At 41.9% G+C, this 13545-nt stretch overlaps 1 protein-coding gene across 1 annotated transcript in view; it reads right to left on the minus strand.

Annotated features, from left to right (window-relative positions):
* Window positions 1–13545, minus strand: part of LOC121872434 (guanylate cyclase 32E-like) — a 120185-nt gene that overhangs the window by 73285 nt on the left and 33355 nt on the right. Inside the window, 1 exon segment of the mRNA XM_042375192.1 lies at window positions 2415–2537. Within this exon segment, the coding sequence (XP_042231126.1) occupies window positions 2415–2537 (123 nt within the window).

The following is a 13545-nucleotide window of genomic DNA, read 5'->3' on the forward strand; positions in this document are numbered from 1 at the left end:
AACAAACGTAGTTATAAATTGTTTTCCATAATATATTTTTCTTTAACGACATCAAACTCATTTATTCAGAAAACCAGAAAAAAAAATCATCTTTTTTTTATTACAAAACTTGATGAGGAAAATGACTGAAATTCTATTAAAAAAAGGAATAAATTTATTTTATTCATAACTAAGGTTGAAGAGTTTAGCTGATATTATATATTTTTATTCAGAAGAAGTCGAAATAAGATTATTTTTTGGCTTTCATGTTCATATTAATAAACATGAGGAGTAAAAAATGTATGTATGTATGCACGTATGTGGCGATATGTGGTGTAATGGTCAGCGAACCAGGGTTCGATCCCCGGGCAGGGTGAAACTATGGGCAAGTTTCTTTACGCCATTTGCCTCTGTCTACCCGGCAGTAATTGAGGACCTGGATTTTAATTGATTTGCGGATCGTGTTCCGGGATAATGATTAGCCAGTGCAGTTGGCGAGTTGTCCGGTCTTCTCGGACTATTCTTTGACACTGGGTCATGCAGCTCGTTAACTGAGGGTGTGTTTGTTGTGTTGGCGACAGCTTCTACACCAGAAACAAATTCACGCCTAGGTGTCCCTCGGGCCGGCCATCCTCATTACACGCGAGGCACCCACTATGTATGTATGTATGTATGTATGTATATGTGTGTGTGTGTGTGTGTGTGTGTGTGTGTGTGTGTGTGTGTATCAATCAAGGAGAGAGAGAGAGAGAGAGTCACTAAAGAACTGAGTAAAGGTCGTGGAAGGATGTCTTGGGTCAGCACAAGGATCACCAATTATTCTGATGGAAGCGAAGACGAGGGAAGGAGTCTGGGGCAATAGGATATGATGAAGGAATCAGTGTAGGATGCTGAGAGGACGAGATAGGATGAAGGAATCAGTGTAGGATGCTGAGAGGACGAGATAGGATGAAGGAATCAGTGTAGGTTGCTGAGAGGACGAGATAGGATGAAGGAATCAGTGTAGGATGCTGAGAGGACGAGATAGGATGAAGGAATCAGTGTAGGATGCTGAGGGGACGAGATAGGATGAAGGAATCAGTGTAGGATGCTGAGAGGACGAGATAGGATGAAGGAATCAGTGTAGGATGCTGAGAGGACGAGACAGGATGAAGGAATCAGTGTAGGATGCTGAGAGGATGAGACAGGATGAAGGAATCAGTGTAGGATGCTGAGAGGACGAGATAAGATGAAGGAATCAGTGTAGGATGCTGAGAGGACGAGATAGGATGAAGGAATCAGTGTAGGATGTACTTGGTCTGTTTTACTTATTCTCTTCTTTATTGCGTCCTTGTTATTTTTTCACTTTATCACTTACTTGTTCTCTCTTGAATATATTAACAAATTATTTACGTCAGTGTTCTCATTTTTCTTCTTCTTTCCATTGCCTTCTAAATCGTCTGAGGTTTCTAAATTATTCGTTTTCTCCTATACTTCTGTTATCATCGTCTATCTCTCTTCCCCCTTTATTATATCTGATGTGGTATATGAGCTTAATTTGCTTTTCTTTCTACTTTATCGTTATTCTTCTCCAGTTCCTTGTTTTTTTCCTTATTTCCCTTTATTTTATCTATTCCTTGGTCATTCTATTTTGACTATTTCTCTCATTTATCCTCGTCTTTCACTCTAATTATCCACCTTATTTATCCCTCACGCTTCTCCCTTCCTTTATTGCCATTTAAGTATCCATTTATTCATCGATTGGTATCTCGTTCTCTCATTTATCCTCGTTAACTTTCTCTATTCTTCTCCTTATCTTCTCCCTTCCTCTTCGTTACATACTTTCTCCCCCTTCCTTTCAGTATCTCTCTCTCTCTTATATGTCTCATTCTTCTCTTATTTTATTTTCTGTTTCTATATCCGGTTTCCATTGCTCTTTCCATCTTTCTCTCTGACTTTTAATTATTTTTTCGTCCCTACGGTTTTCTGTACACGTAACTCTTGCCTTTTTCACCTGTGTCTCTCTGATTCAAATATCTGTCGAAACTTTATTATTTTTTTAAAGATCTCAAATATCTCTCAAGTATGTTAATATTTCTCATAGTTACGTAATCTAGTATCTCTCTTTTTTTTCTAGTCTAAACATCTCTGTCTCTCTCTGTCTCTCTCTCCGGCCTCTACACCGTACACACCGTTCTCTCTGTCTCTCTCTCTCTCTCTCCCACAGCTTACGTCATCAGATATCTCTCTCTCTTTTTTTCCCCATATATATACTGTATCTCCCTCCGTCATAAACTCGTAAATCTCTCATCCATGGCGTATTTCCACCACCACTACTACCACCACCACCGCCACAACCCACCGCCACAACCACCACTACCACCGCCACCACCACCACCACCACCACCGCCACAACCACCACTACCACCGCCACATCCACCACAACCACCACTTACCTTCCTCCAGTTGAACCTCTTTAGGATGGAGGTAACGGACTTGCTAATCTGTGTGTCAGGCGGCCTCGTCCTGGCGAAGGTTGGGAAGTTGTCCTTATCTGAGGTCTCAGGGTGAGTGCAGAACTGTAAGGGAGACAGACAGACACACACCAGGTGAGACTATACACAGGTAGCAGAAACATATAAACAGGATAAACAAATGTGAATAAATGAATGAAGAGGATTTTTGAACTTACCTGTAAAAACACACCTGTTGTTTACCTGTTACAGTGTTGGTCTGGAATACTTTTGCAGGTGTGTGAGTTATTATATCTATTAGTTCATATTCTTATTATATTTATCTGTTTTTTCCAGTTACTTTTAATATATGGGGGAATTATCTTACGTTCTTAGTATTATATTTTGTATTGTTCTTTTCATTAAATTATTAAATCTAACAACAACAAAATATAACAAGGTCTTACAGTATCACTTTATATCTTCAAATACACAAACTTGATATACGCCACTATTATTTCATCAAGGTGATTTAAAGTGTTTTTAACCCTTTGATAGCGATGATTGAACCCTTTGATAATAATAATAATGCTGATGAGGATGATGATGATGATTTAACACTTTGACGATAATAATTTAACCCCTAAAGGAAGAATAGTTAACCCTTCAGGACTCAAAGGGTTAAATATTAATTTCCAGCACCAAACATATAATCTACAAATTAAAAGATATATTTATTTTCTAACTATAATAAATATACTTATGTTCACTATGACTAAACTCCGTAAATGATAAAAGATTCATTCATTATACATTATAGAATTACTTTAAGAAGATTAAACTTATCATGAGGAATTAAAAACATGTGTTAACTTTAAGATATAAAATAAATGGCCAATTGTGTTCTTGGAACCTATGGGGAAGTCAGATGATATCGGGTACTGGTTCACTCGCTCCTCGCATCCATCACCAGTCTTTCTCTGTCAGCTTGTCGAGTCGTACACCCTCATCCACTAGTTGTATACCCTCATCCACTAGTTGTACGCCCTCATCCACTAGTTGTACACCCTCATCCACTAGTCGTACACCCTCATCCATTAGTTAAGACTGCTTGAAGATGAGTTGTACGCCCTCATCCACTAGTTGTACACCCTCATCCACTAGTCGTACACCCTCATCCATTAGTTAAGACTGCTTGAAGATGAGAACTGAGAGAGTTGTTTATCACACAAAGTCGGTGGTCGAGGAGGAATGTGGTGCCTGCGACCCACTCCTGCCCGTGAGAGAGCGTGAAGTGACTGAGACTGACCAAGTGCAGTGTACATTACAGTATTTCATTCGTCAGTGTCATTCTACAGGTTCGTGTTCCATCACAGCCTTGTGACCCACAACCCACTACACGATCTTTCACAGAAGGAAAAACTTGACCCCAGACTTGGACCCCCTGTACCTTGGTAATACAGTCCTCAAATGCGAACAAAATACTAAATTCCTCGGAGTTATTGTTGATGAGAAACTTAACTGGAGATACCACATACAAACCATTCACAGTAAAGTCAATAAACAGTGTGGTATCATGTATCACACTCGACAGTCACTCACTCTCACAGCAATGAAAGAAATCTATCATGATCTTGTTTACCAACACCTGATACACTATCACACACTATGGGGGGCCTCTGGCTCTTCAAAAACACAATCCCTGATAACGGCACAAAAGAGAGTTGTACGGACAATGACCTACTTGAAAAAAAACAGATCACACAAACGAAAAATTTGATAAGTTGAAATTGTTAAAATTCAAGGATATTAACACCTACTGCTGTGCCCCCTTTGTTTACAAATCTATCAATCACTTGCTTGACAATAATTATTTCCAGTTCCATAATAATCAGAGATACAACTTAAGGTACCCAGAGCTACTAAGACCACCCCCCATGCGCTCCTCTCAGTCCCAGACCTCCATAAAATATCACGGTGTGAAGGTGTGGAACAACTTACCCCCACCCATCCCAGCAAAACTTCGCTCCCTTCCTTTAAATCACCTCTCAAAAATATCTATTGTCTAAGTATTAATATTTCTTGAAATACCTACTTTATATACCTGCTTTTATTGTAACACCAAAACCGTTTTATCGGAAAGTATCATGTAAATATATAAGAAATTGCCATTGCAATAAATATATTTGCCAACTAGACATAATCCTGACAGCTCTGTCCTCTTGTTCAACCTTAATACTGTACAGCCCATGTTGTACTGGTTCTCCATTATATTTATGTTTTTCAATTCCACTGAAATTTATGTACAGTATACACTTATAATATAAATTTAAAAATAATAATGATAACCGAGGTAACATGTTCTTATTACCACCATGCTATGTGTACTATTCCAGATGATACTAAATGTTACATAATACTTCCTTGAGATAAATGTATAGTATATATCAGGTGCAGCTAAGGTTCTCAGCCATGTTAATATTGTTATTATTATCCACTCTGTATCTGTGTTTTTCTGGCTAAATAAACTGTTTCAATTCAATGCAATTCAACTTGATAAGCTATTAGGCAGCCTACCAGGTAGTCTCCCCCCCCCACACACACACTACTACTACTACTACTACTAATAATAATAATAATAATGATAATAATAATACTTTTCTGTCACTCGAAATCAAGTGTGACGATCATCCAGCTATGATACAATGATATGAGTTACTAAGGGTGTCACCTTCATTGGTGAGTTTTAAAGTTAATAAAGAGGCTGATACGGGACCGGCAGAGTTGTTCACAGATGTTGCACATGTGGAGAGGTTACATCTAATGCGGGAGGGGGTGGGGGGGCGGCAGCGTCTTATCGAAGTTGGCGCTGTCTGCTTCGGTTTGAAGTCGGGCTAACTCGAAAGTATTGGTACCTTCTCGTGTGGTGATCCTCCAAGCGTTACGGTGTGGAGTAATCGTCTCCCAGGTGAGGGGGTCGATTTGGCACTTTTTCAGGTTTGTCTTAAGACTATCCTTATACCTTTTCAGTTGCCCGCCAGCGTTACGTTTAATATTCGTTAGGTGACTGTAAAGTAGCTGCTTTGGCGGTCTACTGTCGTCCATGAGGGTAACATGGCCGGCAAACGTAGTTGTTCATGGATAATGGTAGCCTCGATGCTCGTACATTTGGTGTCAGCAAGAATTCTGGCATTTGTTCTCTTGTCTTCCCAGTGAACTCGGAAGATGGAACGTAGACTACGTTGGTGAAAGTTTTCAAGTGTCTTGAGGTGCCTCTTGCATGTAACCCATGTCTCGCTGCCATATAGCAGAGTGGGGAAGACCACTGCTCGATATACGTTCAACTTTGTACAACTTTGTAGATAATTTCAGCTCCCTACAGCTGAAGACACGGGTACGGAGTCTGCTAAAGGCTTGAGATGCACATCTGATCCGATGTTGAATCTGCTCATCGATGTCCGCGGTGGTGGACAGGTGGGAGCCGAGATACTAAAAGTGGGTAACATTAGAGAGGGTAGTATCGCTAAGGTGGATGGATGGTGGTGTGGCTGAACCAGGGGCAGGTGAAAAAGAATCTGAATCTTACGTACATCCACCTAAAGACCGAAGTGTGCATACGCATCTGCGTTGTTGTTCAGGAGCTCCTGCAGGTCGCGTTCAGTGTGAGCGACAAATGTGAAGTCGTCTGCATACTGAAGTTCAGTAATAGAAGCTGCCGACTCCTTTGTTACTGCCTGGAGTCGTCTTATGTTGAAAAAAACCTTCATCTGGTACTGGATGTCCACCCTGCCGGCTAAATTGGCACTGGCATGAGTGGGAAAGGCAACCAAGAAAATGGAAACGAAAGTTAGTGCCAGTACACATCCTTGTTTTACCTCCGTTTGGATGGGGAAAACTCAGACTGGGTGCCATTGTGCAGGACACTGCCGTTCATGCCATCGTGGAGTTGCCTCACAATGGCTATGGATTTTGGTGGGCAGCCAAAATGGCTATGGATTTTGGTGGGCAGCCAAAATGGCTGAGGGTCCGCCAGTCAGCCAGAATGCTTCCCTGCTGACCGAGTCGAAGGCCTTGGTTAGGTCGAAAAGGACAATGTACAGTCAGCCAAAGATGCACCGGCCCCACCCTGGGTCTCGTAGTCGCAATTTTAACTGGCAATACTTGGTAAAGGAAGGCTGTATGTAATGATGATTGGTGGATCTGTTTTCCGCTGTATCACTGTCAGGATAATTATTAAAGAAACCAAAGGTAGAATTTTTATAATAATAAACTATTCATTGTTATTTAAGATAATGAGAAGTTTCCAAATGTTCGCAAATCTGCTTAAATAATGAAGAAAATTATATTAATGAATTAGAAACTCAACTACAACCACAGCTGCATCCAGTGTTAGGGTGTATGCCCTGATGAAAAAGGCATGACGTGAGTGATTCAGTGGGACTCGGAGCGTCATGAGGCGCTGGTTGATCCCAACAGGCATTTCAGTTAGCCTGTGTAGGATGCGTTGGCGGATGGCAAAACCAGCTCTATAAATGCAGTTTACTTCCACAGCAGCTCACCCTTCCAGAAGAAAGTATACAGTAGCCAGACTCCCATTCTGTGAGTCGGCCCTCATCTGGGAGCCGGGACTCACTAATGGCTCCTCTTTTGCCACAAGGGCAGCTCTTCTTTCAGGATGCTCATTTGTGTCAGTTTCCAGAAGGATCCTGATATTCCATACAGCGACCATAAGATGTTGTATAGTTTGTTTTTGATTTGATCTGTGATTATAATTGTGTTTTCGACCGCATAAGGATGACCTTTTCTGGGTACGGTTGCCCAGTCAGCTTAGTTCTCTGCTGCTGCTGCTGCCGCTGCTGTAAAGTCATACCTCTATTTAACGAAGGTTTATTATATGTGAAAAATCCATCTAACGAGCTATATAGAGATGAAAAGCCTGTTATAGTAAGGATCCGTTAGATGTAGAAACCCGAATGTAACGGATTACAGTATATGGAGAGAGAAGTCCGTTATAAAAATATTTCAATGACGTTAAGTTGGAAAAAGTAACCTCGTTAGTTTTTTCTACACAATAAAGTTCATAGCATCAGGAACATCACTTGTTATTACTTGGTATACGTTTAAAAATAGTTGCACAAAACCCTTAAACAATTACTGTCATCCTCAGTTCACGTCAAGAGATACAAAGTGAATCAGAACTTCCTAATTGGCCTAAAAGATTCAGAAAATGATTTAATTTAGCCACTGAGAGACTCGTTCATAATTTCTTCACCACAACAAGTCTGCGACGAAAACAAGTGAAAGAGATGCTGACTTGATGGTAAAGAGAAACCTTCATTTAACGGGCTATATTTTGAAGGAAATTCGTTATATAGAGAGGTCTGTTAGATGTGAAACTTCATCTAATGGCCTACAGGGAGACGGACGTTCGTTATCTGGAGGGACACTTAGATATGATACCTCCATTTAAAGGACAGTATGGAGAAATAAATCCGTTATATAGAGTCCGTTAATGAGAGGTTTCGCAGTAATCAAAGACAGACTATAAGAGGATAATTAAAAACTTACAAATATATTCGAAGTTTGTTGTTTTGTTAGAAGGTCCAGCAGAGACACACCTTCATGAACCAGTGCTGTCTTATATCATTATCTAGTGTGGGGTACAGGCTGTGGGTGAGAAGCTGCTGGTGGTGGTACAGGGTGGGGGCGAGGGTCTGACGGTTTTATTAATGTTTGTATGTGTGATTGGTTACGTTGGTACGCGTGGGTTACATACGCTGAAGCAGGTTTGTGTACGTATTTTAGTTGCCACGTACAACTGGGCGGTGAGGCATCGTGTGTTCGCTGTGAGAACTTATTTTAAAATCTAAGTCAGTTGTGGTAACGAGAAGACATTATCGGCATGAGTTCAATACTGCATGCTGGACAATTTCCTCAGTTTGGAACTTCAAACAATGATACCCAACACGATTACATGGTTCCAACAAGACGGCGCTACAGACACAGCGAGGGACAAAGCACGGACAAGCTGAGGATGATGTTTCCAAGCCGCTTAATTTCGAGACTTGGAGACATTCATTGGCCAGCAAGATCGCCTGACTTAACAGCCCCATACTTCTTCTTATGGGGTCACCTTATATCTTAAGTGTATGCGACCCGTCCCCGCTGTATTCGGGAACTCAAAGACGGCATCACATAAGCAATTGGAGAAATTGATCGCGGTTTATCACAACGAATTATGCAGAACTTCAAGGTATGATTACGATAATGTATATGCTACGTTTCATTTTTTTTTTACGAAATCGATTATTTTGCAAAATAACCGATTTCGCAAAAAACAACTTAACATATGTATTGCAATAGTCATCTGGAACATGTAATTTCCAAACGCTAAGATTGATTGTATTCACTGATATTGTTTTTCCCATAAAATTGCAATAAATACTCTTGTTAATGCTTAAAATGTTGTTACTGAGTTTTGCCACAATCTCCAACAACAGCGCAGTGAAAACAGTCAAACCATTGCTCCCTACATGTACAGTTAGTGTGGGTCAGTAACTGGTGGTGGTACATAATACAGTTAGTGTGGGTCAGTAACTGGTGGTGGTGGTACATCCTTCACACTCCACGCTCCCCACTACACATTAATCACATGTAACATACCCCACATACACCCCCACACACATCCCACACACTCCCTGCTCCACACTCACACCCCACACTCCCATCACACACACACACCTCATATAACCTCTTCACACAGTACACACACACCCCACACCCCCACACGCCAGCCACACACCCCCACAATATCTCCAGGGTCATATGATTCAGCAAGATGTTGCCCCCCCCCCACCCCACTCCCTTAGGCGCCAGAAGGTAATCAATGAAGATCTAGAGAAGATTTGAACCGATCAGACAGGAGCCAATTGCAGCTTCCGTGCTTGTTGCAATCCCCAGCAAGGTCATGCAACCTCTTGACTCCGTGTGTTCTCGTGCATTCTCTCGCAATTTCTTGCTCTCTTCAATGAGACAAGATTCATTTTATTTTTACCCTTTGATGCTATGATTATTGATAACCCACAATAATTTGGTTATGTCAGACTGTATACTGAAAGTTAATTAGCCCTAGAAACATTAGATAGATTAATCAGCTCATTCTGGATTTTTTTTAATTTTGTTGATTGAAGAAAGATGCAGGGTGAATGTTGTACCGAGATGGGATATTTAACGTGTTTATTAATTAGAGTTCTGAACAAGAGACCCTCATACACGAGTCTGTATATATACAGGTATATATATATATATATATATATATATATATATATATATATATATATATATATATATATATATATATATATATATATATATATATATATATATATATATATATATATATATATATATATACTCGTCGATGATAAACGTGCTGCTTTAACTGTCTGGCAGAACAACCCTCGGTCTCGTACCAAACCTGATACCTTATGCAAAAGAAAGCAGCAGCCAAGCGTGAAATTCGCAATCTACAGAACGACTGGTTTAAAAATAAAGCGTGTGGAACACAAAAACTTGCAGATCAATCGGGGCGCAGTCCCCTTCACTCACCCGACGGTAACTCCCTAATTATGGACGATGAAGGCATCCTTCAACGATGGAAGGAGCCCTACCATTCGCTGCTCAATCGAAAAACTGATGTGGATGTCCTGATTACCCAGCAGGTCCCTCAGCATCCAGATCTGACCCACCAAAGCTAACCTCCATCCCTGGATGAGGTAGCTAAATGCCATCAAACAGATGAAAAATAACAAAGCCTCAGGGCCTGATAGAATCCCAGCCGAGGTGTATAAAGCAGGAGGACCTCTGCTTATCAGCCGTCTCCACTCTCTCCTGGAGAATATATGGGAAAAGAAGGAATTCCTCCAAGCTCTTAAAGACGCCTCCATCGTCAATATTTATAAGAACAAGGGAGACCGGTCAGACAGTGGCAACTACCGTGGGTTCTCGCTGCTGTCCGTAGCTGGCAAGATTATCGCCCGAGTCCTCCTAAACAGACTTCTTCCTGAGGCGGAAAACTTCCTCCCAGAATTACAATGTGGCTTTAGACCATCACATGGCGCCACTGACATGATCTTTGCTGCCCGCCAGATACAGGAATAGTGCAAAGAAAAGCGTAATGACCTGTAAATGGCTTTCATCGACTTAACCAAGGCCTTCAACTCGGTCAACAGGGAAGCCCTAAGTGGACCCTCAGCCGTTTTAGCTGCCCACCAAAATTCATCACCATTGTGAGGCAACTCCACGATGGCATGAACGGCAGTGTCCTGCACAACGGCACCCAGTCTGAGTATTTCCCCATCCAAACGGGAGTAAAACGAGGATGTGGACTGGCACCAACTCTCTTTTCCAGTGCCAGTGCCAATTTCGCCGACGGGGTGGACGTCGAGTACCGAATGAAGGGTCTTTTCAACATGGAGACGACTCCAGGCAGGAACAAAGGTGTCGGGGAGCAGATGCGTATGCAAATTTCGGTTTTGAGGTGAATGTATGTAAGACTCAGATTCACTTTCATCCTGCCCCTGGTTCAATCACACCTCCATAATCCATCTAGGTTAACAGTACTACCCTGTCTTATGTTGCCCACTTTTATTATCTTGGCTGACTCCGTAACTGTGTCTTCAGATGCAGGGAAGTGAAATTATCTACAAAGTCGCACGTATATCGAGCAGTGGTCCTCCCAACACTGCTGTATGGCAGCGAGACATAAATCACATACAGGAGACACCTCAAGGCACTTGAAAACTTTCACCACCGTGGTCTACGTTCCATCCTCCGAGTTTGCTGGGAAGACAAGAGAACAAATGCCAGTAATCTTGCTGACACCAACTGTAGGAGCATCGAGGCTACCATTATCCATGAACAACTACGTTGGACTGGCCATGTTTCCCGCATGGACGACAGTAGACTGCCAAAGCAGCTACTTTACAGTCACCTAACGAATAGTAAACGCAACGCTGGCGGGCAACGGAAAAGGTATAAGGATAGTCTTAAGACAAACCTGAAAAAGTGCCAAATCGACCCCCTCACCTGGGAGACGATTACTCCACACCGTAACGCTTGGAGGAGCACCACACAAGAAGGTGTCAATACTTTGGAGTTAGCCCGACTCCATACCTAGGCAAACAAGCGCCAGTGCTGGAAAGATGCTGCCGCGACCCCTCCCGCACTAGATGTAGCCCCCTACACGTGCAGCATCTGTGAGCGGCCCTGCCGATCTCGTTTCAGCCTCTCTAGTCACCTCAGAACTCACCAAAGAAGGTAACATCCTTAATAACTCATATCATTATATCATAGCTGGATGATCGCCATACTCGATTCCGAGTCACAGGAAATGTATTTTAGACCAAGAAAATACCATAAACAAAATACAAAACAAATCTTAGACCAAGAAAATACTATGTACCATTCAGTACCACACATCGCTGCCTCTTCCATAAACACATCAGTTCACAAGTTGAGAGAGAAACACATCACTTGATAAAACATGTCACCTGATGTTGAAGTTATTTTTTTCCTAAGTTTCGGGTTTTGTCTGAAGTCAACAAATTAGGTAAAGTTTTAGATCATGGAACCCAAGTATTTGAGTTGTTTTTTACTATGGTGAATGATTGAGGAAGAAGAAGAAGAAGAAGAAGAAGAAGAAGAAGAGGAAGAAGAAGAGGAAGAGGAAGAGGAAGAACCATAGACTGGAAAGATTTATATCAGACAAAAAACCCAGATTCAGAATTTCAGATTTGACTCGCACGGGGGTGGAAGGTTAATTAGACACACTCTTACCTGGCGAAGTACCAACCACCCTCCTCACTCTTTCCCTTAACTACCTCAACTCTTGGACACACACACACACACACACACACACACACACACACACACACACACACACACACACACACACACACACACACACCATTTAACGTGAGGCCTCAAACACCATTATGAAGCAGGAGTAACAACAAAGAGTGTCAGCCACTAACTCGTTCTCAAAGGAGATTGTGTGGTCCAGAAGTCCATCCCGGTGGTGCAATATTGTGACCTTGACCTGGCTCTGACCCTCATCGCTGACCTATGCTGACCCACTTTGTATCTGGAGGTCAGTCAATATTTTCTCCTTTAATGTAGACGCGCTTTATCCCCCCTCTCTCGCTTTCACTGAGCTCGACTTTAAAGAGACTTTGGGGATAAGTCTCTCACGCCCTGCACATACCCGCACATGGGCACACACACACACACACACACACACACACACACACACACACACACACACACACACACACACTCACACACACACACACACCCTGTACGTGAAACCATGCATGAAGTAAAAGGCTGATCGTACCGTGAGCTTAATATCAGATCTGTTGATCCAAATAACTTTCTTGGTAGGTGTATCTGAGAGAGAGAGAGAGAGAGAGAGAGTAAATTGACAGACAGACAAGTAGACAGACATAGACAGACCAGGAACCAATCGTATTCTCGCTAATTCCTTTTCATCCTCGGTATTGGACCAGGACGAAGATTCATCAACAATGAGAAACACTAATCATATTCCTCAGCGCCAAGTGAGGCATTACAAGCGTGATGAAGCAGTAACAGAGGCAGTATTCCCTGATGAGACACACACACACACACACACACACACACACGAGTGTTAGAAGAAGGCATGAGTTTGTTACGTGCAATGCCTTTCATAAAATAGCTTGTGTGTGTGTGTGTGTCACTTCCTACATGTACGTACAGGTGTAAGTTTGTGTGTACAGAGACATTATTCTCACAGGAAATATACTGAACCACCTCAGGCTGGAACGTTCCCTCGTCTCTTAATACATACACGGTGTTCCTTACAAGTGTCTCTCTGTTAAACACTATGAACGCCTCTACTGTCTCACTCACTCACTCACCATGGACACGTGTGGCGCTACTGGGTGTACGGTTAAAACATCAACAACGATATTATTCCATTTTTAATTACCAAGTTAAACCACCGCCCGTAATAATATAATACAGTTCATAATACTACAGACTCACACCGTGTTATCTTTATTGCTGGAGGTTAAGATAGATACTTAATTAAAAG

The sequence above is a fragment of the Homarus americanus genome, unplaced genomic scaffold (genome assembly GCF_018991925.1).
Source record: "Homarus americanus isolate GMGI-L3 unplaced genomic scaffold, GMGI_Hamer_2.0 scaffold11302, whole genome shotgun sequence".
Taxonomy (NCBI): Eukaryota; Metazoa; Arthropoda; class Malacostraca; order Decapoda; family Nephropidae; genus Homarus; species Homarus americanus.